The 26,627-nt window shown below is 39.1% G+C and overlaps 1 protein-coding gene across 9 annotated transcripts in view; it reads right to left on the reverse strand.

The window, feature by feature from the left end:
- The window catches only part of CEPT1 (choline/ethanolamine phosphotransferase 1), a 78,870-nt gene that overhangs the window by 4,575 nt on the left and 47,668 nt on the right, over positions 1 to 26,627 (reverse strand). For 8 of the 9 annotated variants that reach the window (XM_073319812.1, XM_073319814.1, XM_073319813.1 and 5 more), the window contains 4 exons: positions 9,131 to 9,215; positions 2,882 to 3,013; positions 877 to 1,035; positions 336 to 461 (listed from right to left, as the gene is read on the reverse strand). In XM_073319812.1, coding sequence (XP_073175913.1) covers positions 336 to 461; positions 877 to 1,035; positions 2,882 to 3,013; positions 9,131 to 9,215 — 502 coding nt within the window. Of the gene's footprint in view, positions 1 to 335; positions 462 to 876; positions 1,036 to 2,881; positions 3,014 to 9,130; positions 9,216 to 21,978; positions 22,064 to 26,627 lie in introns of all 9 variants that reach the window. The other variant, XM_073319819.1, reaches the window with a different exon arrangement.

Below are 26,627 nucleotides of genomic sequence, written 5' to 3' on the forward strand. Positions count from 1 at the left end.
AAATTATGTTCCTGCAAAAATACATCTCAGCACATTTCTCCCCAATGGGTTCTAAACCTAGGACTTTGAGTACTGCTCATTCAACATAGCTTTAAAACTGTGTTTAAACAGAGTGGGGTCCATAAGCCCAACCAAACCATGTTTCAGCCAAATTAGCCTGAACCCTGTTTAAAACTGATTCAGGCAAGAAGGTTCCCAAATCCATGCTTCTTGGTGAAAACTGGGTGTGATCTGTGCACAACTGGCACAAACTCTGTATGCATGTGGGGAGTGTGAGCAAACAAGCAGATGCAAAAAAGATCATTGATAAACAGAAAATACAATGACCTACTTACCATGGCAATCCAAAGTACAATATATTCATCAATAAAGCTGTTAAAGTACTGGTCCAAGAACAAAAGTGCTGGACCTATGAATGCTGTATCATGCAGATGCATTTCACTTTTGGTCATATGTGCAACCTATTTAAAAAAAAAAAAAGAGAGAGAGAGACAGACACAGTATTCTAAACAAATCACAAAATATATTTTGACCCAATATTTTCAGCTGATTAACAAGACATCCTTATAGAATATTTTAATGAAATGTCACCAAAAATTATTGCAATGTAAATTACATGCTGCTGGTTCATTCCTTTGTGGGCTATGACAAATTCTCAAGAAAAATGTGGGTTGTAGCTACCAATTAGAACCACTACAGATTCATGGGATATACAGAAGTTGCATTAAATCACTTTAATACAGCGAAGGAAGGGTGTGGCTCATCAATTCAGGGAAACTGACTTTGTGGGGAAGGTAGACCTTTGAGAAACTATAAAGACCATCTTATACAATAACAAAGATAAAGGAAAAGAATCAACGACTCCGAGACACTTACCACCAATTTGTTAGTTATCTTAGCAGATACAAAACCAAAAGTAAGTATATACAGGCAAGGATGCTTTTCAAAGAGCTGTACAGCAGATTTCTTGTAGATCATTGCAGCTAATATGATCACTGACCCAATATGAAGAAAGGGTGAAAGGACACTTGTTCCCTATAGTGAGGGAGAAGAAAGTGTTAGCTTAATGAAAAGTGCACACAAGTGAACAGATGTGTTGTGTGCATATTATTTAAATTAAATTGTGCCTGTCTGAACTCACTTGTGCCAATAGTGAAATGTGACTGAGGGTGTCAGCTGATAATGTGGTTGGAGCCTTTGGTTTGAAGGTCTCATAAATTGTGTGTTGCATGAAGAAAACATGCAGTTTCAGCTACAAAACAAAAAATGTATGTATTGGGGCGACGGGGAGGGAAGAGAGGAGAAGGCTTCAAATTGCAAAAAATGGTGCTGTGGTTATCTTCTAACTCCTGTACAACAGGAAGGAAATGATTCTGTTCTTAAATGACAGGGGCCCAAACATGTGTGTGTCTGTTTAATGGTGATAATACATTTTTGTTAAGATGTCAATGCTCAAAAGCAAAATATAACTAAAAAGACTAGTCCAACTCACTCAACTGGCACAAACACAAAAACCAGACTCTCCTAAAAAGTTCACAAAACCTTCCACAACTCCTCCCACTCCCCAAAAAAAATCACAAGTCCCTTAAGAAAGAAGTCTGACAAGAATATTAACTTTTACTTTTATCCCCTCTGGAAGGTCAATAGCTTTCATATTCTTGTCAGAAGCAAAAACACCAAACAAAAAGCATGCGCATCAGAGAGGGAGTCTGGTTTGGATAATTCATGGATTCTAGAAGGTAAGACCTTGTAGAACATAAGAATAGCCACAGTGGGTCAGACCAATGCTCCATCTAGCCCAGTATCCTGTCTTCCAACAGTGGCCAATGCCAGGTGCTTCAGAGGGAATGAACAGATCAGGCAATCATCAAGTGATCCATCACCTGTCATCCGCTCCCAGCTTCTGGCAAACACAAGCAGACAAACTCTGACCATCCTGGCCAATAGCCATTGATGGACCTATCCTCCATGAACTTATCTAGCTCTTTTTTGAGCCCTGTTATAATTTTGGCCTTCACAACATCTGCTACCACAGAGTTCCACAGGTTGACTGTGCATTGTGTGAAGAAGTACTCCTTGTGTTTGTTTTAAACTTGCTGCCTATTAATTTCATTGGGTGACCCCTAGTTCTCGTGTTATGTGAAATGGTAAATAACATTTCCTTATTCACTTTCTCCACACCAGTCATGACTTTATACACTTCTATCCTATCCCCTCGGAGTCGTCTCTTTTCCAAGATGAAAAGTCCCAGTCTTTTAAATCTCTCCTCATACAGAAGCTGTTCCATACCCCTAGTAATTTTTGTTGTCCTCCTCTGCCCCTTTTCCAATTCTAATATATCTTTTTTCAGAAGGAGCGACCAGATCTGCACACAGTATTCAAGATGTGGGCGTACCATGGATTTATATATTGAGGCATTATGACATTTTCTGTCTTATTATCAATCCCTTTCCTAATGGTTCCTCACTTTTGGTTCGCTTTTTTGATTGCCCCTGCATAGTGAGTAGATATTTTCAGAGAACTATCCACAATGACCCGAAGATCTCTTTCTTGAGTGGTAATAGCTAATTTAGACCCCATCATTTTGTATATACATAGGACTAATGTCAAAGCATGGGAGGTGATTTTATCGTTCATCTATTTCAAATCCATCCTTTTAAAACCTTTTCTCAATTCCAAAAGCTACCATTTTCATTTAGACAAGATTTATCCCTTTTTTCAAGCTAGTAAACTAGGTGAAAGTGGATTTTACACCAAAAGCAGACATTACATTAACACACTTGAAAGCATATCAATTTTCTATAAACCATCATGCAAACTACAGAGCACTCAGAAAAGGTGGTAACATAATAGATTCATAAAAGCAAAACAAAGCACTCACAGCTATAGTTGATCCATTTTTGCCAACACCACCTGTGAAGATCACACCAAAATAGTTTGTGCAGGAGAATATGGTTCCTGCAACAGTACAAAGAGCTGGGAATATTTTCATTTGAATATTCAGCACTGGAATCTTGACAATAGAGAAATAAAAAGATTAAAATATGTACAATTAATCTAAAATCGTGTTTACCTATTTCAAGTAAACTCAAACACTCCACTTTTCTAACTCCACTTGGGTTTTCCTCTCTCCCCCCAAAATTAGTCAATATTGGTTTAAATTTCTACGAACGAAACTTGGGAGGAATTTTTCTCACCCGCCATATCAGCAAAATTCCCTGATCCATTTGCTTTTATATTTAATTACCAGAGAAGAGCAGACATGGAGCAGAATCCCTTTCTCCTAATATTATCCTTCACAATGCTGGACACTTATCAACCAACCTCTAAAACCTGAGCCGGGGTTCCTCAGCACGGAGAGAACAGAGGCCTAGCACAGGTGAAAGGATAGACCCCACACTTAGTATCCCAGCCCTGAGTGCAGGGTGAAGCCAGATATCAGTGGGGATTAGATGTGAAGACCCATAAACTGGACCACACCCCAGAGGACAGACAAGGTGTCATGAGAGGAGGCATGATAGGGAACAGCAGAGAGGCAACCAGCCGCTAAGGTTACTTTTCAAAGTAAGACGGGAGTGGGTGGCTGGGCTGTTAGCAAGGGAGTGAGAAATGAGGGCAAGATGGGCTGGGAAGGAAGACTAATAATCCTCTCTCATCTTTTCGACACAGTGCCTTGGGCGGAGAAGTAATTATAAGAAGAGAGGGAACCACCCAGCAACAAGAGTCCAACCTTATCTATCCAACTGCTAAAGAACAACTTGAACCCTCCAGTAACAAGCATCTACACTCATACCTTTTCCAAAATGAGTAAACATGCGCCGTAGTGAACATCCCCATATGTCTATTTCATATGGGACCCTAAATGGGTTCAAGTTGTTTTTATTTTAGTATTTTGAATTGCATGCCCAGTCTGGTTTTCAGGCTTTTCTAATAGATAATTCTTAGCACTTACATCATGCTTTACAACTTCAAAGCACTGTGCAAACAACAATCAGACCATACACACCCCCATCTTTGATATTTTATTATCCCCATTTTAGAGAGAGACAGCAAGTGACTCAGCCAAGTTCACTTTGAATGAGTGGCTGGAACTGGGATTAGAATTCAGTGGGTTCAAGCAGATTTTTTGTTGAATTACAAGGTGCAGTTACAGGTTTCAGAGTAGCAGCTGTGTTAGTCTGTATCCACAAAAAGAAAAGGAGTACTTGTGGCACCTTAGAGACTAACAAATTTATTTGAGCACAAGCTTTCGGGAGCTACAGCTCACTTCATCGGATGCATGTAGTGGAAAAAGGTGCAGTTAGAGACTAATCTGGCTCTGTAGTTCTATCCATGTGTTGCCCATATGGAGCCTACAACCAATACCAAGCGGAGGAGGAGGAGTAACAGCACCTCACCTGATTGTTGCTCTGCACTCTGGAGTTCCCCTTGAGCAGGAAGTTCTAATTATGCTCTTTTGAACAATCTCAGGTACCCCTCCTACCCAGCCTGCTTACTCTGCACTTTTGCTCAAAGACAGGATTCAGACAGTGAAACCGCAACAGAGTGAAGAGAGCTAGCTGAACTGAACAATTCAGTAACAAACACACCATTACTCTCAGAGCTGCTCCAGAGCTTGTACCACTCTTATTAAACAGCCCGGCTGTGCTGCCATCTGTTTTGATAATGATGCTTTCTTCAGTGGTCAGTGGAAGTATTTGAGAATGGGGTGATGGGGTTGCGCTTCTTTGTATATGTGAGGAGAGAAGAGCAAGAGCAGCATTCTGCCCACGGTGGAATCTGTACAGAGGAGGTTTCAGGATGCCACAGAGAAAGGAGTTGCAACAGTCAAGAGATCTTGTATGTTGGCAAAAGAACAGGATTTATAATTCACCACTAGGGCAGCTCCAGGAACAATGTACAATACGGACAGTGGAAACTGTAACGTGGACAGGGCTCAGAGTAGGCTGAGACCACATCATGATAAAAATGTTTGATTCCACCTGAGCCATATCTATATTACGGCTCCCACCACTGCTATCACTGATGGAACTGCACCAAGTGATTAATTACAAGGTCCTATTTTTGCCCAGCGTAAACAGACCCTACGTGATAGGAGATGAAGGCTAGGACAAAGACTTCCACAGTGGTGGAGTGAAGGAAGTTAATGTTGCAAAGCCGTGACAAAACCGATTTGCAGCTAAAGTAAATGTGGGAAGAGTCCTGAGTCAAAGATTATGCAAAGGTTAAGAACGGCGGAGACAAATGGATGGCGTGAGTCAAAGAAGGAAACAAGAGATAGAGTTCTGCTGGAGGATGATCCTCATACTTTATTAACACTTCTGTCTTTAGAGTGTTTAGCTAACGGAGGCTGAGATAAAGCCACAGGTTTACTTATTCTTTGGTATTCTACATAGAATTGTAGCCCATACTATAGTTTTGCCCTTTACACACAGCTTGATCTTGCCAGGTGTTGACCACTGACTTCAGTGGGAGTTAAAGGTGTGTAACACTTAGTAGGACTGAATGTATAGTGCTGAAAAGAGTCCCAGGTCAGATCTTCTTCAGATAAAGTATGCTTCTCTATTAAATCCTTTGAAGTTGATCAAGACTGGTTATGCCGCTGCAACAGCAGGATACCCAACTTCAAAAATAGAGTGCAGTCTGCTTAAAAGTAATGGTGTTTCAAGTTCTGCCACAGAGAAGTAAGCATGTCAATAAAAATAAATGTCACAATGGGTAAGTGCTCTAATCTGTTCTTGGGCAACCAGTGTTCAGATCCAGATTCCTTCGTAAGGGAAAATGAGTTTGGGACACTTATTCATGACTCATTTTAATCCGTTTACCTCCTATAACTAGGCTTGGAAGAACTAGATTTTGAGCTGTAAATGTCAATTTCACTGCACACACCAGCCAATGAAAAAAACATTACCATAGACAATAATCAAAGTTTACATATAGGCAAAGTAAGAGAAATGCTACTTGAGAACTTAGAGTTTTAAGGGTATATCCTCTGAATATTTTGACATGTGATGTTGACAATTTGCGTTTTAATGGTTGTAAAGCTTTAACTTTTTGAATCTCTATGTCTCCTGTCATTAGATAATTATTGTCTGACACCCTCCCCCATTATTTGACCTTCCCATAATTTCCACAACGGTGAATATTTAAACTGATAAAAATTGGAGGAAAAAAAAACTAACTTAAAAATAAACATCAATATAATCCATCAAAATTATAAAGAAATAAAAATGGAATTCTTCCAAGCCTACATATAACTGACCCATAGCTCAACATGTCCACAATCAACAAAACCTCTGGTCAAGAGGGAGAATGAGGAATCTGAGAGAGAGTCAAGAATGACAGTTATCAAGATGAGATGTGGTCAAGGAACGGGAACAAGTTGAAGGGTGAAAGGCAGAACACAGAAGATATCAGAATCAGAAACAAGAACAAAGCAGAAGTGAGAATAAAAGGGGGAGGAGTTCTGACTGGATGTTATCAAGATCCCATGCTCCAGGAAGTTGGAGATGTAGGGAAGAAGGGAGACCATTAAAGCAGCAAGTAGGGTCAAGAGAAAGTTGATTGACAGCACACATGAAACGTGGAGAGAAAGGAGGCAGAGGAGAAGGAATAGTTAATGATGAGACAAGAGAAGGGATGGGAGCAGGGATTAGAGACTTACGTACCACATGTGAAGATACTTCTATCATCAATGTTGGTGGCTGTCAATGAAACAGGATTCATAGAGGGTGAGGTACAATAAAGTAGTGGAGCGAACCACGACTGAGATGCAGACAGGCAGAAGAGCAATGTTGAGGGGATAGTACTCCATAAAAGAGAACACATTTAAATAGTGGTATTTCTCCCTATAAATATTTCTTGTGATTTGATTCTTTTCCTTCATAGTTCAGATTCATAGAAGGTAGTGTGGCAGAACAAACCGGGCTAGTCATAGTGGAAGGTTTAAATCAACTTCTCCTCCCTGTAAACTTTCCAATTACCTGAGAGTATCTTTTTGCCTAGTAAAGCATTAGACAAATTTCTTGACTGCCTTTCTACATGGTCTTCAGCTCTTCTCATATGTATGGCAAACTCCACTTACTACATGAATTAAAATAACGCGTAGCGCTTATAAAACATTTCACAAATATTACCCTAATTAATTAATCCAAACAGTGCCCATGTGAGGTATTATCCTTATTTTACTGATAAGGAAACAGATAAGGAAGGCTTAAGTAATTTACCCAGTGTCACAGAGTGAGTGGGTGTCAAGGCTGGGATATAAATTCTGAGTTCACAGGCTCATGCTCACACCTCTTCACCACTCTACACTATCAGGGTGAAACTGACCCTTGTGCAGAGGACCAGCCCAAGGCTCATGCACCCGTAAAGTCTTTATTTTGATAATTCAGGTGGGACTTGAGTAGTGCTCAGTGCTGGTCTGGAGTACAGGGATCAAATTCCACCCTTAATTCAGAAATACAAATACTTTCTATCTATTATTCCTGTTCCAGGAATAACAACAGTTATTGAGCTCAAAACCAGACCTATCTTACATTACATAAAATCTATACCCAGCACATTCAACAAAAGAATATTTTTTACTAAGTAATGAAAGTAATTGTTGCATTTTATTTCACTTCCAGTATAACAGGAACAAAATCCAAAGGATTATCTATTAAGAGCTGCACCAACCTCACTACTCCACTGCAACCTACCAAATGAGAATCTCACCTGCAATAATACTCACCATCTCTCAGAAAACACTGGATTCCAGGAGTCTTACAGAATGTAGTAGTGCTTTAGCCAGATTTAAAGAGAAACTTCATAGACAGAGAGAAGGAAGCGAGTATACTGCATATTTTACTGGGTGCAAAAGGCCAATAAAAGCAATAATGGATGACAGCATAGACAGTTAACTATCTCAGAATTTGCCTGCTTTTTAATTACTAGAGGGAAAAGTGGAATGTTTGAGTATACAGCTGAGGTATTTTCATTAAATAAAATAGGTCTTTCAAACAGAAATAAACACAAAATATTACTCTGTGGCAGAAGCCTGGCAAATCTTTAACTGAGTCAGGCCCCTATTTAGGGCATCCTGTATATGGCAGTGTAGATTTCAGGATCTATTTGGTTGTAACAGATTAATTGTGCTACAACACAACATATTTCACCCTAAAATAGTCACTGAATTGTTTTTTGAACATTTTGATGCTTTTTTCTAAAATTAATGAGAATTTTTTCAGACCACTTTAGGAAGTGATTTCATTAGCTCTTAGAAGTTAGGCAAGGTCAGGCCAGGTCAGCACCTAAATGGAAAACCTTCAGGAAAATCATGCATCAGAAGGTAACGCTGGCAATTCATTATGTAGCACATTCCTCTCTGAGTCAATTCTGCACCAGCACCCCAGGATGGTTTTAGATGGTGCTGATATATAAAACTGAGTTGCTGAGCACCCTTAGGCCTCAATCCAGCAAGCTGCTCCAAATAGGCAGTACCTTATACCCACACTGAGCCTCAGTAAAATCAACTGTGGTCTGTATGGGTGCATGGATCCAACCATGCAGATCAGCTTACAGGATTGGGGCCACAGTCATTAAAAATCTTAAGGCAATTTTCATAAGGGAGAGAGTGTTAGCACCTGTGTTCTAACCAATTGCAATTATGGGCAATTACATGCTGCATTCCAAAAATTCCCCCTGTAATTTCAATTTGATAAAGTATTCTTCTCTTTCTGACCTAAAATTGTTAGATATTATTGATATCTATGTCAAACAGTTCACCCAGAGGTGCAGGTTTTCATTGGTAGACAAAGTAATTTTCTATTGGTAAAAGTAAGTTTGTAAAGTCATTTTGGACCATTCTACATGAATGATGGTACAGCATGCAAAAGAATGACTGTTTTTCATGTGGTGCTGGTAAAACCAGAATGCATTGCCATTTCTTAGATATGAAATTCATTCAAGTTCTTCAAGACCATAAATCTTTTAACCTTATGGGAAAATGAGATCTCTCTCTCTCCCAAAAGAAACTGATACTGTTCTAAATATAGTGCTCTTCCAGATGTATACCAGATTAGAAACAAGACAAGAAGCAGAATAATCAGAAATATACATTAAACTTAATATACAATATGAGCAAAATTACCATTGATTGCCAAAAAGGTGGTCCTCCAATCACCGCCAGTAAATGCATGATTATTATGAAGATTTGCACTTCAGTCACATCAATTCTGATTAGGTACAAAAAAAGCCAAAAAAGCAGAATTATTTGAAGCAATTTCAAGTCAATTATTTGCAAACTCAGCAGGTCTCCTCTATCATGCACAACAGAAAGGACTCACAATACTGGGGGAAAATTGAGAAGGCATCAATAATTTATTACGCAAATATATTTTTGAGCTTTAAGTAAAATCTATTTGATTAATTTCACTGCTTAATAAAAACCCATCTTGTCAAAAGGAATAGTTGGAACTCATTTACTTATTTAAATTGTATTTATTTCTGCAACTAGTTATGGTCAAAGGTTTAACCTTGCCCACCAAATAAATAAATAAAAATAAAAATGTGTGTGTTAATTGCGGGGGAGGGTAGGGGGGGAGGCAGAATCCCCCTTTATACTCCTTCCTCTACCATCTTGTAAAATTATATTGTTCTGAACAATATATAACTTGCAGCTAAAATATACAAGCAACATAAAACCCCATGGAGCTTGTGCAAATGTAAACTGTATTGCTAAAGACTACAGCTCAATATGCAGCAAGAATAGGAAACCGTTTCTCGTTCTCAGTGTGGCAACTGTCCTCAGAGGAGATGCAGGAAGGAGAGCCTTATAGAAAAGGCTGCACTGAAGGAAGTTAAGAATTTGCTGTAAGGATCCTGCGTAAGTCTCACTGCTAGCAAGAGAGAAAAAACAGAGGCACAGAAATCAATGCCAGAAAATGAAATTACAGAAAAAGAACTAGGTCAAAAAATTTAGAAAGGAAATGGGGTCTTCTATGGTATATAACATGAATAAGTTTATGAGGTTTCTGAGGGAATACTGTAACTTTCATGGCATACAACATGAATTAGTACATGCTGTCTCATAAGGGAAGACTGTGCCATCAGACTAAAGAGATCTGCCCAAATATTTACAATGTATCTTAGTTTGAATTGTAAAATGCCTCAAAAAGGACTCCAAGATCAGCCAATGCACAGGTGCCACTTACATTATCAATGACAGTTGTATGTGTACCAGAGAAGAGCGGACTCCATATTTTTAAACTAGCTACTGAAAATACAAAATCTGTATCTGTGGACTTCAATATATTGAATATTAGACTCCTGTGTACCACTCCCCCTACTCTTTATAGAATCTGACCTAGTTCTGCAGTAGATCCTCTTATTTGAAACAACTCCCTCCAAACCCAACCAAAATTTCTTTATCTTAGAAACAAAATGATATGAAGAGGTTCTTTAGTTAGGATGTGACTAGACAGTTATTTTTGATACATACATGTTTAATGACAAATGGAATGAATCAGGATGAAAAGAATCTGAACAGCTGACCTGGTGTGCGGTGTTTTCAATAAGGGGGAATTAGATTCAGAAGCAGACTCAGGAGATTAAGCAGGTGGCAAAGCTGATCCACTCAGTCTTGGATGGAGTTGGGTGCACATCATACAGCTTTTTTTGCTTGATATATGAAGTAGCCTTTTGGAAGGGGAAGGGCCAGAAGTATAGAATTACAAAATAAAAATGGAGGGGAACTAAGTGCAACGTCACCTACACAATACAAGGTTGTTAAGTAAACAGTGTATTTAATACAGCGAACAAGCAATCTCCTCTAATCCTCACCACAAATGCCAAAAAGGCATTCAATAGGCTCTCATGTTGTCCTATTTTAAAATTTAGAAATACACAGAACTGCTAAAACATATAAGACTAGGCTCATACTTAGACCTTCCCTGATAATATGGGAAAGCAATAGGGTGAATTTACTTACCAGTAGTTGTGTATTTAATGTAGTCATCTCTCATCTTATGATATAAAACCCCTAACTCTGAGCTGTTGATTCCAGCTACCAGGAAGCAGAATGCAAAAACACTAATGTCTCTACAGTATAGGTCCATTTCTTTCCCAACAGTCAAGAGACTTCCCGAACAACTTCCTAAGATGTGAAGTGAAGCTGGCAGAAAGGAAGACGAGAAGACTCCAACAAGTATAATTCCCTTTACTCTGTAATAGGTCTTTCCATTACATCTATTATGCCAGTGTGAGAGTAGTAACCATGTGGGTCATCTTATAGGCTGACTTCAACATGATTACTCCTATTGGGCAATCAGAGGCAGTTTGCAGAAAGAGATTAGCAAAAGAGGTTGACAATCAGCTGAAGATCTGAAACCTCAGCCCTCATCCAAACAGATGAAGCATCTAACAGGTTTTAGAAAAATCTTGCACAGCTGCAAACATTTGGGCTGTGCAAGAACAGTGAGCTGCTGCATGCCTGAACATATTTCTATATTAACTGCCCAAGCCAAGAAAATGCTTAGGAGCGGCTTCCTCTCAATCAAGATGCTCATTTGACTAGATGAACGGGAAGGATTTGGAAATCATCATCTCCTGGGCGTGTTTCTAGTGGGGTTTTGCAGGGATCTGTTGTTGGTCTAATGCTATTCAATATCTTTATCAATGATCTGAAAGAAAGTATAAAATCATAGTTGATAAAGTTGCAGATGAAACAAAAATTAATGGAGTGGTAAATAATTCTAAGGACAGGTTCAGTTCTAGACAGCGATATAGACTGCCTGGTAAACTGGGATCATCTGAACTATTTTAATACCGCCAAATGCAAGGTCATACATCTAGAAACAAAGAATGTAGATCACACTCACAAGATGGAGGAATTTTGGAATGCAGTGACTCTGAAAGGGACTTTGGGGTTATAGTGGAAACCAACTAAATATAATCTCTCAATTCAATGTAGTGGCTAAGAGAGCTAACTCAATCCTCAGCTACATAAGCAGGCAAATAGAGAGTAGGAGTAGGGAGGCGACATTCGTGAGACCACTACTGAAATACTATGTCCAGTTTTGGTGTCCACCCTTCAAAAAGAACGTTGAAAATCTGGAAAGTGTTCAAAGAAGAGCTACAAGAATGATTCAAGGTCCGGAAAACCTGCCTTATAGCAAGAGACTTAAGAAGTGCAATCTATGTAATTTATCAAAAAGAAAGTTAAGAAGTGACTTGACCAGTATCATAAGTTCCTACATGGAGAGGAGATTTTTCTGATAGTAGGTGGCTCATTAATCTAGAAGACAAAGTTATATGGAATGTGTGTGTGTGGGGGGGGGGGTGCAGGAGCTCCTGTTTGGTGCTCAGGGTGGGGGTGGGAATGTGGGGGGGTGCAAGAGTCAGGGCATGGCAGGCATGGGGATGTGTGAGGAGGGTGCAGCAGGCTGGGGAGTGCAGGAGTCAGGGCAGAGGGCTGGGTGTGTGTGTGAGGGGGGGTGCAGGGGTCAGGGCAGAGGGCTGGGTGTGTGGGCTAGGGTCATGGGGGTGCTGGAGGGGATATGCCCTGATTCTACCCCCCTTTCCCAAGACCCCGTCCCCACCTCTTCTGTGCCTCCTCCCTGGAGCAGTGAGCGAGCTGCAGCTCAGCTTCTCCCCCTCCCTCGAAAGGGCCATCAGCTGATGGGCAGCAGGGAGGGAGAGGAGGAGGGGCAGAAACCCAGCACGCTGGGGGAAGAGGCGGGGGGAGCTTCTCTGCCCTGCAGCAATTGTGGGCAGGACCAAGCTTCTTCACCCTGCCCCTGCGGGGGGCAGGGCGGAGAAGAGCGGGCCGGGGCAGACAGGATTTTTAATGGCACACTGCTGCCTGCCAGGGTCCCGGCCTGGGTTCAGCAGCAGGCTGAGCAAGGCCAGTGGCTGGGACCCGGCAGGCAGCAGCTTGCCATTAAAAAAATCGGCTCACCTGCCGTCTTTGGCATGCGTGCCATAGGTTGCCGACCCCTGTTCTAAAAGATATGCTCTAGTTCAATCAGAAACTATAGGGTTAATACAGGAATTATTGCATGAAATTCTAAGGCCTGTTACACAGAAAGTGAGACTATATGACCATAATGGTCCCTTCTGACCTCAAAAACATATGAACATAGGGATCTACCTAACAAACATTCATGAAGCTAGGACAACGTAGGAGAACAACACTTGGGAAATGGGAACAGAAGGTGGGTGATGGGAAGAAGAAACACTGTATTCCTTCATTCATCTAGCTGGAGGACAAATTCAGAATGCTTGAATATGGGATCTCCTTCCAAAAGTACCTGAGCACTAATGAGATGAGCAGGAGTCAATCTATTTCACACAGCACGGGAGTAGAGGCATGAATGGGAAGAAGTGAAGGCTCTTGAATTCTTATACAACCTTAAGTGAGTCATTACCAGTGTTTATTATAATTCTGAAGTAGCTGAATTGCTAAACTGCTTTTTAAAGTTTGTCCTTAAGAAAAATAAAGAAACAATGATTGGTTAATTAGGAAATACCATAATGAAGACCTTGTAAATTTAGGTGTTGATAAAAAGTAGATAAAGGATTACTAGGAAAACTTGAACATATGTCAGCTGCCCAGATAGTGTTATATTGATCCTATCGGGTTAAAGAGTAATCAAAGTTTGTAAAGCACTTTCAAGATAAAAAGTTCCAATTATTATTAAGGAGCAATAAACTTCCTTGAACCACAGAATTATTTTTGAAAATCTGGGAGAACTGGGCATATAACCAGTAGACTGGAGCAAGAAAAACATGGAGGGGGCAGAAGCCTGATTGACCAGTTTAAATCTAGTTTGATTAAAGCACTAAAAAGCTGTACTGTTAAGAACAATACTGCACTGGCCTCTGGGGAAGATGGACTATATTCATGATTCTTAAGCTGTTTTTACAAACACTTCACTGGGAGTTACCAATATTTCTATAAAAAGAAAAGGAGTACTTGTGGCACCTTAGAGACTAACCAATTTATTTGAGCATAAATTGGTTAGTCTTTAAGGTGCCACAAGTACTCCTTTTCTTTTTGCGAATACAGACTAACACGGCTGTTTCTCTGAAACCTGTCAATATTTCTATGCAATATAAGCTTTAATTTTAAATATATATATTTTTGGCCTGTCTTCCAAACGTAAGCTGTTTTTTAGTAATTAGATTAATGAACTATAAATTACATTGGGTAATATGCAATTCATGGCATTTTTAGTAAGGAATATTTAGAAGTATAATTTATATTTTTAATTCAAAGAAACAGAAGTTTATATGCACCAAACATAAATGTCATAAAAAGCACAAACAAACATTAAAAACACATCACATTTATTGCGTTACAACCTATGGAGATTTTTTGGCTTAAATGCACAAACACCACAAAGATGAGGAGGGAAGAGAAAAAAGATGTGGGATTTGGAAGTTCAGGTCACAAGTGAAAAGAAAACCTTTGGACCCAGAAGGCCTTTTCTACCTCCACCTTATATAAAAATCAGACTAATCGGTCAGACAGACAGATGATCTGCTCTAGTCCAGAGGGTCTGACCCTAGGGATGGGAACCACAGAGCAGGAGAGGTAGGCCTAGCAGAAAAAAGGAGGCCCAACACATTTCAGGGTCTGATTCTAGTTTTTCTTTTGCCTTTCTTGTGCTATTTTCTTATTTCGTTAAATGTAACGATAAAAACAAAACAGAAAAAAAGAAAATCAACAGCACAAATACTAAAGCCAAAGTAAGAGGGCTCGGCAGAAAGCTTCTTGACTGGGATATTTTCAGCACCCCAATCATTTTGGACCACTCTTCCACAAGACTGACAGTTCTTTTGCCTGGTGCTTCCTGATTTAGTGGAGTCATATCAGCTCAGCAGAAATAGTTTTTCACAGGATAAGGAAGAGGAAAAATGCACAAACAGCGGATCCCTGATAAATATGAAATGAAAACAAAAAATTATTTTTTCTTGTGTGATTACCCCAAGACAAGACCCAAAACCACAATGGTTTTCTATAACTGGGCCAGATCCTCATCTTATGTAAATCAGCTTTCCATTAAAAGACAACTTATTCAACTAGTACAGTGTACTTCTTTTCACATAGGCACTCAAATTTTAATTACCCAGAATAAACAGGAGAATCACACTTAAATTTTTAGGCCCCCCGGAAACAAAGGCCAACTATCTGCTTGCCATCCTTTAATAATATTTATACTGCAGTAATGCCCAGAGGCCCCAAAGGAGGTCAGACCCGCATCATGCGAGGCAGCGTATAAACACAGACCCTACCTAGAACAGCTTACAATCTAAGAAAGACAAACCATAACAGAATCACAGAATTAGTTAGAGAGGGAAGAGATCCTTTAAATCATCCACTCCACCTCCCTGCCAACGAAGAAGCTACACTTCAGGCCTAGGAAGCCTTCTTTTAATATTGTTGTAATTTAGAAAGGGGAAAAAGGCTAAGCAAACTGTTAAATATGAAGCTTGAGAAAAAGTCATTTAAACCATAAGATTGAAAGAAAAATATATTGACTTGTAGCAAATGGACATTGCAAAAGGACAACAGAAAAAAGTAATTCTGCACTAACTTAAGGAGCTTAGCTGTGACTAACTAAACAAAGAGCATCCACCATCGTAGCTGCTGAAATTAATTCATTTTAGTTCTGAACCTCATAAATTCAATGAGTATTTACAATCGCAGCTTAATTACAGCTGAACTATTGAATTAATATAAGTCACCTCCCCTACTTCACCCTTCCAGTAAATAAAGGTGCAGAACTAACTAAAGAATGTTCATCAATAGCTATTCTTAAACCTATTTAAGAATTCTAGTAGCTCCAAAACCACAAACATTTGGGTCTTCCAGTTTCACTACTTGCAAAATACACAAACTCTCCCTGCTGCAACATTTCTATTGTCTAATCTGTTCATCAATATTTGTTTACAGATAAGAACTTTTTCCCAACTGAATACAAAAACTGTGCTCATACAATATCTTCCACCCACAAAGTCAGGAAATCCAAATGGAAGGCTCGCTAACTGTATTTTGTATTACTCTAGGTGGTGTTACTTAAGTGGTCCAGTGTGATTCTGTAGGAAGAGTTTATAAAGTGTCAGATCTATGACAAAGGTTAATAGCATTTTTTTAAAAAGAGTTTTAACTTATTTGTGTATCCCTATATTAAACACACTGAGTCTCAGAAATAAATAAAACACACTAGAAGTAATACTAAATTCCCAGAGAAAAAATACATTATTAAACTGAAAATTGCTAGTAAGGAAAATATTTTAAAAAGAGTATTTCAGTTAAATGAACAAACACTAGAAAGCAAGGAAATTCTGTTACGATAAAAATTTTTTTCATTGCTCATCCTCTGCCTAAACTCACTAAACTACCATATGCCTATACAATAGGCAACCCAACACTGGCAGTGAGCCAGTACCTGCATGACAGTGTACTGTATTGTATTTACCAAAGCCATGTGCAGGAGCATAGACAATACAACAATTCACTCTTCTCTTACAAAACCATCTCTCTCTTCTCACTCTTCATATATCACCAAATGTTCATACCATCTTCCCTCATGACAGCTGCTTGAAATTTAACTACCATTTACAGAGGAGACGTGGGGGGACGGGGACGTAGGGTCACATGCTTCCCCCCCCCCCTCGGTTTCTGCCAGGATTGATATGCCCTGCCCTGACCCCTGCTGCATACCATCAGAAGCTTCAAATTGTGCCCCCCACTATCAAGTTGCAGGTCATCTCTGACCATTTAAACATTTTATTATCTACAGAAGTCAAATTCCCTACAGCTTCAACCACCTAAAGCCCTGTATGCATTTGGGTTCCCCTATGTACGCCTGCCACATAAACAATAGGGAAACATTGCAGCTGCAGACTTCAAGTCTATAAGCAAACTGCCGAAGTACAGGGGGGTTAAGATATCTCCAGCCTCAGGGGCTTGTGGCCAAACTAACAAGGGGTAAAATGATCAAGTGAACAGGGAGAAGAGCAGCCTGTGCAAATGAGGTGGTTTGAACGTTCTTAAAAAAAGTTGAAAATTATAGAAATGCAGAGTTATTTTAAACTTGACTAATTGCCTAGCATGCCATTGTTTGTTAAAAATGTCAATGCTCTTTGAAGTATTTTCCCTCCCAGTTATTGATTCTTACCTGTACATTTAACTAAGTTTTTCTCTCTAGAAAGTTGCTTGGGTGGTTTTTTTTTTTAATTTAATCAAGAATAAAACAATAGTCCCCCTTGTCATATGGAAGTATATATTCCATTAAATTAGATTATACTTGTCTTCATTAGCCTTCTTTGGATTCCTGATTGCTAGATTTGCCCCAAAATTACCTCAAAACTACACTTGCACATTTCATACCTTTCAGCCCAGCTGATTCAAAGCTGGACTCTGAACTCTTCACTCCTAGGCCAGTGCACTCCTTAACTTACTTGAACGCAGCTGGTTTTGCTTATAGCATATGGAGTCCCTGTATAGCTTAGAAACTCTCCATGACATGAGTCCATTCAGTCATGTGTGTGTGATGGGATTGTGTGTTTCAGAAATGATGCTGAGGACATTGTGTGTATGTTTGGGATGGAAGGCTGGAAAGGCGTCTTTGACCCAGTCCAAGTTCATATTGCGGTTTCTAAACTTCTCCAGAGTTTACATGGAGGTTAGAAGTCCACAGAACTTTGCATAAAGCTAAGGACGTCTTTCAAATCCTTTCAGGATTTAGGACCTCCAAAACAAATCATTTCCTCAGTTCACCTTTGAACTGAAGACAATTCACCTTCCAAGAGACAAGTGTGAGAATTTTCAGCCTTGAATCATGCTTTAAGTAATGAGAACGGGGGCTTTTACAGAAAATGCCTTCTCTTCAAGTGTAACTATAATGCCTTTACCAGGATGCACTAATATCTTGATTAAACTTTTCCTTCCTTTGCTTGCTGTACTACCATTTCCTGAGTAATTTTTTTCAATTGTTCATATACTGTCAACAAGAAGGTATTTAAAAGTCGTAACACCTAACCATGCTCAGAGCAGGTCTAATTGACATGTTGCTGAAAATGCCATAGGCAACCAGTAGCCCAGCTACAATAATAGGTCCCAGCGTTAACACAACTGGAGCTGAACCAGAGTGGGAATTTTTGAAAAAAGTCCCCTATTGTAGAAAGATGTTGTGCCACAAAACTAAATGATAAACACAGAAGTATAATACCAGTTTCCATTTATGTAGCATGCTACAGCACAATAAATTTAAGTGGACCGAAAAACAAAAAACAACCTCTTAGGATAGAAGTTCTAGAATGTTTAAGTTGTTTTAATGAAATCTGTTGTGTTTTTAAGTTGAGACAAAAGTTATCCTTGTATTCCTGGAATGTTTCAAGGCAAAGTCCTCTATAGCTATTAGCCAGGATGAGCAGGGATGCAAAAACCACACTCTGAAGTGTCCTTAGCCTCTGTTTGCCAGAACCTGGGAGTGGACAACAGGGAATAGATCACACAAGGATTGCCTGCTCTGTTCATTCCCTCTGAAGCACCTGGCACTGGCCACTGTTGGAAGACAGGATACCGGGCTAGACAGACCATTGGTCTGACCCAGTGTGGCCGTTCTTATGTTCTCACAAGCCGAAAAGGTAGTGGAAATGCTCTCTCTCTCTCTCTCTTCAAGCTTCTACTAAAATGAATGATTACAGCACCTACAAAACATTGTTTGGTCAATACTGGCCATTTAAATATGTATTTTAATAAGAAATTTAAAGTTGCTCACTGAAATTTGCCATTTTGCTCCATAAAAATGATACCTTTCATCAAAGATTCACAGATTTTAAGGCCAGAAGACCATGATCATCATGTAGTTGGACATCCTGTATACCACCAGTTAAGGAAACTCACCCAGTAATCTCTCCACCAAGCCCATCACTTCTGTTTGAGTTACAGCAGATCTTTTAGAAAGATATCCACTCTTGTTTAAAGACTTCAAGTGATGGAGAACCACATCCCCAGGTAAGTTATTCTAATGGTTAATTACCTTCACTGTGAAAAATGTGAGCCTTATTTCTAGTCTGAATTTGTCTAGCTTCAGCTTTTTTGTTTCCAGCTCCCAAATTTCTGGGATTGCAAATTTCCTTGCTACTTCTTCCACTTTTTAGAATTAAATAATTATCTCATAAAGTCTAAGACCCTGCCTTTATAAAAGTGTCTTATCTAACAAATAATGCAGCAGTTGAAAAATTTCCCATTATCACACTTTCTGTCAGTAATGATATACCTGACACCTGCTTCATTAAGTAGCTCCTCTTCCCTTGTCAGTCAGTCTGAAAAATACTCCCTCCTCCACCACACCCTGTTTTTCTAACATTTGTTTTAACACGCACTCATGGGCTATTGCTGTTTGAGCGCACTCTCCTGTTATGTGATGCAAAGTAAATCGAAATTCTTTTCATGGATGCGAAACTCTTGCTTTTCCAGCCTATTACCCATTCTCCCAGCATTTGCACAGACCCATAGCACAAATGTTATGCTCTTGTCCCTTTTTAAACATTGCTTTAATAGTTAGCGATTCCCATTTCCCCTCACTAAATAGGCCAGAGACCCAATGGGGTCGCTGCCTTCCTACTTTCTCTCTTTTTCTTTTCGGGACACACTCAGGAACTCCCTCTTTGCAGTTTTTTTTCAACAATCACATATCTATTCAGGGGACACCATCATAGGGCCTAATCACATCTGCCACAATATCAGAGGCTCGTTCATCTGCACATCTACCGATGTGTTATATGCCATCATGCGCCAGCAATGCCCCTCTGCCATGTACATTGGTCAAACTGGACAGTCTCTACGTAAAAGAATAAGTGGACACAAATCAGATGTCAAGAGTTATAACATTCAAAAACCAGTTGGAGAACACTTCAATCTCTCTGGTCACTCGATTACAGACCTAAAAGTTGCAATACTTCAACAAAAAAACTTCAGACTCCAACGAGAGACTGCTGAATTGGAATTAATTTGCAAACTGGATACAATTAACTTAGGCTTGAATAGAGACTGGGAGTGGATGGGTCATTACACAAAGTAAAACTATTTCCCCATGTTTATCCCCACCCCTCACCGTTCCTCAGACGTTCTTGTCAACTGCTGGAAATGGCCCACCTTGTTTATGACTACAAAAGGTCCTCACCCCCCTCCGGTAATAGCTCAACTTAAGTGATCACTCTGGTTACAGTGTGTGTGGTAACACCCATTGTTTCATGTTCTCTATGTATATAAATCTCCCCACTGTATTTTCCACTGAATGCATCCGATGAAGTGAGCTGTAGCTCACGAAAGCTTATGCTCAAATAAATTTGTTAGTCTCTAAGATGCCACAAGTACGCCTTTTCTTTTTGCGAATACAGACTAACACGGCTGCTACTCTGAAACCTGTCATTGTTTCATGTAGCACTGAAAATATTTGTAGTCAGTTCATGTTCAACCACAGGCATCTATGTATTCATCTTGGTTTGCACACCATACTTGTCACTCTGTTACCTGAGAGCTTATCTGGAATCTCAGTTGCAGCAAACATGACAATTGAAAAGTCACATAAAATGTGAAGACTGAAATGGCAATAGCTTTGTGCTGATAGCCATTTTAGCTGTAGAGTGCAGTGCATTCTTGAAAGGAAGAAAGAGGAGGAGGATTTCCCATATTTCCCAGGGTACAATGTCTGTGACTCTCCCACTGGCACAACTCCCCCATCTCACAGGCATCCTTGCTGGGGGAAGTGACTACCACCTGCTCTCCTGCCAAACACTGGCTTTCCCATTACCATTGGCTCTCTCGTCACCTCTTCCCAATGCAAAGAATCTTGTCTGCTGGCAGAGCTGTCCCCCTGATTCAGACACTGCTTACCTCTACTCACTTGTCCCATCTTCTAGTTAGTGCCCTAATCACTCCTTCCTGCCAGGTAGACAGCCTTCCTCTCACTACTACTCATACTTGGATTTTGTAAATATTAAAGCAAACAGTTTCCAAGTCAATGAAATACTAGATTGGTCACATCCCTAATCAGCCCTTCATTTTAGATTGGAAAACCCCTCAAAATAGTGCAAAGCTCTGATGTAATGTCCTTCAAGAGCAAAACTAACAAAGAGGGAGGGTTCAAAGAAAGGGGGAAAAAAACTGATGCAAGATCTTGAGAGATGAGGGAACTCAATTTGTTTAGTTTTCATAAAATTAAAGAGGAAATTAACTCTATACAGATTGGAAGGGCACAAGTACAGAAGAGGGGAAGGAAGTGTTTGTCTGGATCCTAAGGGATAACAAGCTAAAGATGAAAAAGGACACATTTAGATTAAGTATTAAGAAAAGCATTTTGAAAAAAAGGTGAATTAAACAGTGAAACTGCTAATGATGAAGTTCTGGTATAGTCACTAAACTTCTTGAAGGAAAAAAGTGATGCATGACCTTTCCTGAGCTTGAAGCAAGGGTTTGTCCTAGATGGCCAAGATATAACCTTATCTGGCATGTGATTCTATTAACCACCCAAACAATTCTATTTTCTGGTGGGAAGGCATTTAACAACAAGAACTTTCAACAGGCAGTTCCAACCAAATTAATCCAGCCCCTTGTGTAAAGAGGTGCTTTCACCATTATGGCTATCTTTATATGCAAAGGTGAAGCCAGCACTGGAAGTTTTAAAATAACCAATGGGGGGGGGGGGGGGAGAGGGGGAGGGAGGGACTTTGTTTAAAAAGAAAGTTATCTACGGTTTTAAGTAAACAGTGAAACACTCTCAAAACCTCATTTCCAATCAGAGTGGATTTTTTACTGCCCCTTCATACACTACAGATATTTTGTCTTTTAATAAAGCAGCTGTCTGTGAAATATCATTAGAAAGACACTTCTCATTTTCCAAGTTACTCTGTGCATGACAAAGGTGTTAGCTCTACAGGATCTATGCCATTTGTTCATTGGGTAGCATTTATTCTAGCGGTTACCGTATAGTTCCAGAACCAGGGCCCCAGCATTCCTGTGAAAAGCTGGAGTACTAGAATACAAAGCAGGGACTCTGTAACATCAAATCTATGTGTGAGGGAAAGAAACATTTCAAAATACTGAGAGCTTCATCGAAGTAGCCCCATTAGAACAGATTTTCAATAACTGCTAAAGAGTATCAAATATGTACTTTTAATCTAGAAAGGTTTCCCCTTTAAAACATTACAATAGTTATAGCTAAGATTTTTGGAGGTTTAGGGGTGGGAGTTTAGCTTTAATAACCGTGAAAGATGATGGCTTGGAAGCCGCAAAGACTTGAACACTACTTAGCACTTATATAGATACTTTACATGTTCAAAGTATTGTATGGGCTTTACCTAATTAGTCCTTGACTCCCCTCTGAATCAGATGGGCAAATACTATAATCTCCACTTTATGGAAGGGAACACCCAAGACTTATCTATACAAACATTTAGTTTTCAGCATGCTGGGCTGCGAATCTACCCGCACTAATGTGTCCACGTGGACACTGCTGAGGCACATTAACAGTCCATTAATGCACTTTGATCTAGTCCCATTTCAAAGAGGACTAGACCATAGCACATTAATAAAGTGTTAATGTGCATGACCAGAGTCCACATGGACAGTGAGTGCGTGGCAGACTAGTGTGGGGGTAGACTTACACCCCTCTTGCTGCAAACTAAAAGTCTGTGTAGACAAGCCTTAAGAAACAAGGGTAACATGGCTTGCTCAAAGTCACACAGAAGGTTAGGGACACAATCAGAATTAGAAATCAGGACCACTTGTATCCAACCCCATGCTCTTAATTCAGACAATGCTGAACTTTTATTAAACAGACACATGCAATAGCACTGTAAGTTTTCCACTGAACAAATATGTGGGCAATGGTAGTGCAAGCTTCCTCACAGCAGCCTGGCCAGCATGGCTACATTGTCAGCTAGCTGCCTCCAGTGAGCAGGGAGGTCTGCCTCCATACTCATTCAAGTCCTTTGCTTCTTGCCAGAGATTGCCAACAAGTGTGCCAAATATGAGATGGACACCTGTCCACTGGTAACAAAACTGTTACCAGTGTGGTGATCTTTATTAAATATAAGTTTTATTTCTGTCAGAAAGAGTGGGAAGAGTAAAACTGTGGTCTAGTGAAGCAGAGAGATAGCAAGAGGAGCTGAACATGTTCCCCACAGAGGCGCACTTAGAGAATACAGTACCTGTAATAAAACTAAAAAGATATTTTTAGGTAAGGCTGAACAATTAAAAATAGAATCACAAAGCCAAAAACTTCAAAAATGAAAAGGTCCAGTAGTAACAGACCCACAATATTTTACATCAGCAGTTCACAAATTGAGATGCATGTAACGGTAGTATGTAAGCTGCAATCAGATAGCATACAAGTTTAAAATTTAAATTAAGTATAGTATCAGAATAAGAATCTACTGTAACTGTATTGATTGAACTTATGAATACGGTGCACTAGATGCTTTTCAATTTTAGAGGTGGTACACTAGGTTTCAGTGTGAAAACTGCTATTTTATGATGTATGTATAATGAGAAACAGTAAATATATTGCCACAGTTAAGGAAAATAGGAAGAGAAAATTACATGTTACTCTTGGAACTGACTCTTTGAGATGGTAAGGTTGCATAGAGTCACATTTTTATTCAAATACCGTTTAACTGTAACTTTAGAGGGATTCCACTGGACCACTTGCCTAATTAAAGTTAAGCACGTACCTATGCAGTTGCAGTACCAGGGCCTAATTTCTTATACTTTGTGTTTAGTTTTTAAAATAAAGAGATAGCATTTGAAGCTAAGATCTGGTGGTTTTCCTAGAGAGGGCTGGAAGCATCTTGAACCAATACCAGTATAGCTGACTAGCCCTACATGCATGTGCAGTATATGCCTGTACAAAGTTTTCACTGTATATGTTTAATATGCAGTTTTTTTAATGATCCTATTTTTGCTAAAACAAAACCAATTTTATTTCAAGTCAAGAAAAGACGCTGCTCCTCCACGAAGATTATGTCCCCACCAAGTTTCAAAATCTGGCCCTTTTTGCTGTAGTTGTGGTCAAAAGTATGGTTCATTTTTCCCATTCCCACAGCAGAGAAACAGTAATTTTATTTACACTTCATAACTGAGGTGATTTAGCTCAAACTTTTAAAAGATTCACATTCCAAGAGAACCAAGCAAGTGTAAATGTTTTGAAAGCTATAAGCACCAGAAAACAGATAGTTACAGTGGAAATTGTTCTGAAATCCCTTTCTCACACATCTGCAAGAGCACACACTAGATTACTGAGTTGGGCACTGAGCTGTGGATTTGGGCATAAATGACAAGAGACTGCTTTGCTACTTGAATCTCCGCACTAAAAAGAAAAATACACAAGAACCCATCATCACTGAAAGGCAAAAAGAAAAGGCTATTAAGTCTAATGCGCAAGGACTGTGACTGTTGAATTTAAAGTGTCATTTCATGTCATTCTAATCTAACATTTTCATATAAATGAATGTAAGGAGATGTGTGAATGGAATGAATACAGCAGTACTGTAAAGAACTAAAGATAATTAAAAAAATTAATTGCGATTAATTGCGCTGTTAATTGAATACCATTTATTTAAATATTTTCTACATTTTCAAATATATTGATTTCAAAACACAGAATATAAAGTGTACAGTGCTTACTTTATATTTATTTTTGATTACAAGTATTTGTTTTGTAAAAAAACCAACAGTATTTTTCAATTAACCTAATACAAGTACTGTAGTGCAACCTCCACCATGAAAATTGAACTCAGATATAGACTTATGTTAAAAAACAAAACAAAACCTACATTAAAAATAAAACAATGTGAAATTTTAGAGCCTGCAAGACCACTCAGTCCTACTTCTTGTTCAACCAATCGCTCAAACAAGTTTGTTTACATTTGCAGGAGATAATGCTGCCTGCTTCTTGTGTACGGCACCCGAAAGTGAGAACAGGCGTTCTCGTGGCACTGTTGTAGTCGGCGTCACAAGATATTTATGTGCCAGATGCACTAATGATTTATATGTCCATTCATGCTTCAACCACCATTCCAGGTGGCATGCGTCCATACTAATGGCTGGTTCTGCTCGATAACTATCCAAAAGCAGTGTGGACTGACAAGTTCATTTTCATTATTTGAGTCAGATGCCACCAATAGAAGATTTATTTTCTTTTTTGGTAGTTTGGGTTCTGTAGTTTGTGCATGGGAGTGTTGCTCTTTTAAGACTTCTGAAAGCATGCGCCACACCTTGTCCCCCTCCGATTTTGAAAGCCACTTCAGATTCTTAAACCTTGGGCCGAGTGCTGTAGCCATCTTTAGAAATCTCACATTGGTACTTTCTTTGCATTTTGTGAAATCTGCAGTGAAAGTGTTCTTAAAATGACAGGTTTCAGAGTAACAGCCGTGTTAGTCTGTATTCGCAAAAAGAAAAGGAGTACTTGTGGCACCTTAGAGACTAACCAATTTATTTGAGCATAAGCTTTCGTGAACTACAGCTCACTTAAAATGAGCAACATGTGCTAGGTCATCATCCGAGCTTGCTATCACATGAAAGATATGGCAGTATCCAGGTAAAACATTGTCAGAGACATACAATTCTCCCCCAAGAAGTTCAGACACAAAATTTAATAAACGCTTTAAAAAAAAAAAAAAAAGCACACAAGCGTCATCAACATGGAAGCTTGTTCTCTGGAATGGTGGCTGAAGCGTGAAGAGGCATATGAATATTTAGCATAGCTGGCACGTAAATGCCATGCAAATGCCTGTTCTCACTTTCTGGTGACACTGTAAATAAGAAGAGGGCAGCACTATCTCCTGTAAACGTAAACAAACTTGTTTGTCTTAGCAATTGGCTGAACAAGGAGGAGGACTGAGTGGACTTGTAGGCTCTGAAGTTTTACATTGTGTTACATAACTGCACTCAAAAACAAAACAAAGTCTACATTTGTAAGTTGCACTTTCACAACAAAGATTGCACTACAGTACATGTATGAGGTGAACTGAAAAATATTTTTTGTTTAAATCTTTGCACCGTAAAAATGTTCAAAAATATACACTAATTTTCAATTACACAGAATATATATGAAAATGTAGAAAAACATGCAAGATATTTAATTTCAGTTGGTATTCTATTGTTTAACAGTGTGTTTAATTTGATATAACTGATTAATCAACAGCCCTAATAATTAACTGAAAATAGTGCTAACTGTAATTCAGTTATAGGAAATGCATCTTTCTAGTTTAAAAATTTACAGCCAGTATTTCCCCTTCTTCTTTTGTACTATATTTTGGAAGATATGTGCAGCAAAAGGAAATCCATGTCAATTAGGGCTGTTTACAAATTTTGCACTGTAATTTCATATATGTGTACCTAAGGTTGTGAAATCTTCCTTTATAATTAGAGTTATCTTGTGAAAACTTCTTGTAGAATAATTGGGTAGAAAAGTTGTCAAAACATTATAGAAAGAAAAGAGGGCCCCAAAAGTTGCAAATGTAATTTTTTTTTTTTAAACCAAAATGCATTTTGAAAACATTAAGTAGGACTGTTCTTGAAAAAACAAAAATGTTTTGGACCTCATTATTTATCTTTATTTTGTGTAACTCTG

The sequence above is a fragment of the Lepidochelys kempii genome, chromosome 21 (assembly GCF_965140265.1).
Source record: "Lepidochelys kempii isolate rLepKem1 chromosome 21, rLepKem1.hap2, whole genome shotgun sequence".
Taxonomy (NCBI): Eukaryota; Metazoa; Chordata; order Testudines; family Cheloniidae; genus Lepidochelys; species Lepidochelys kempii.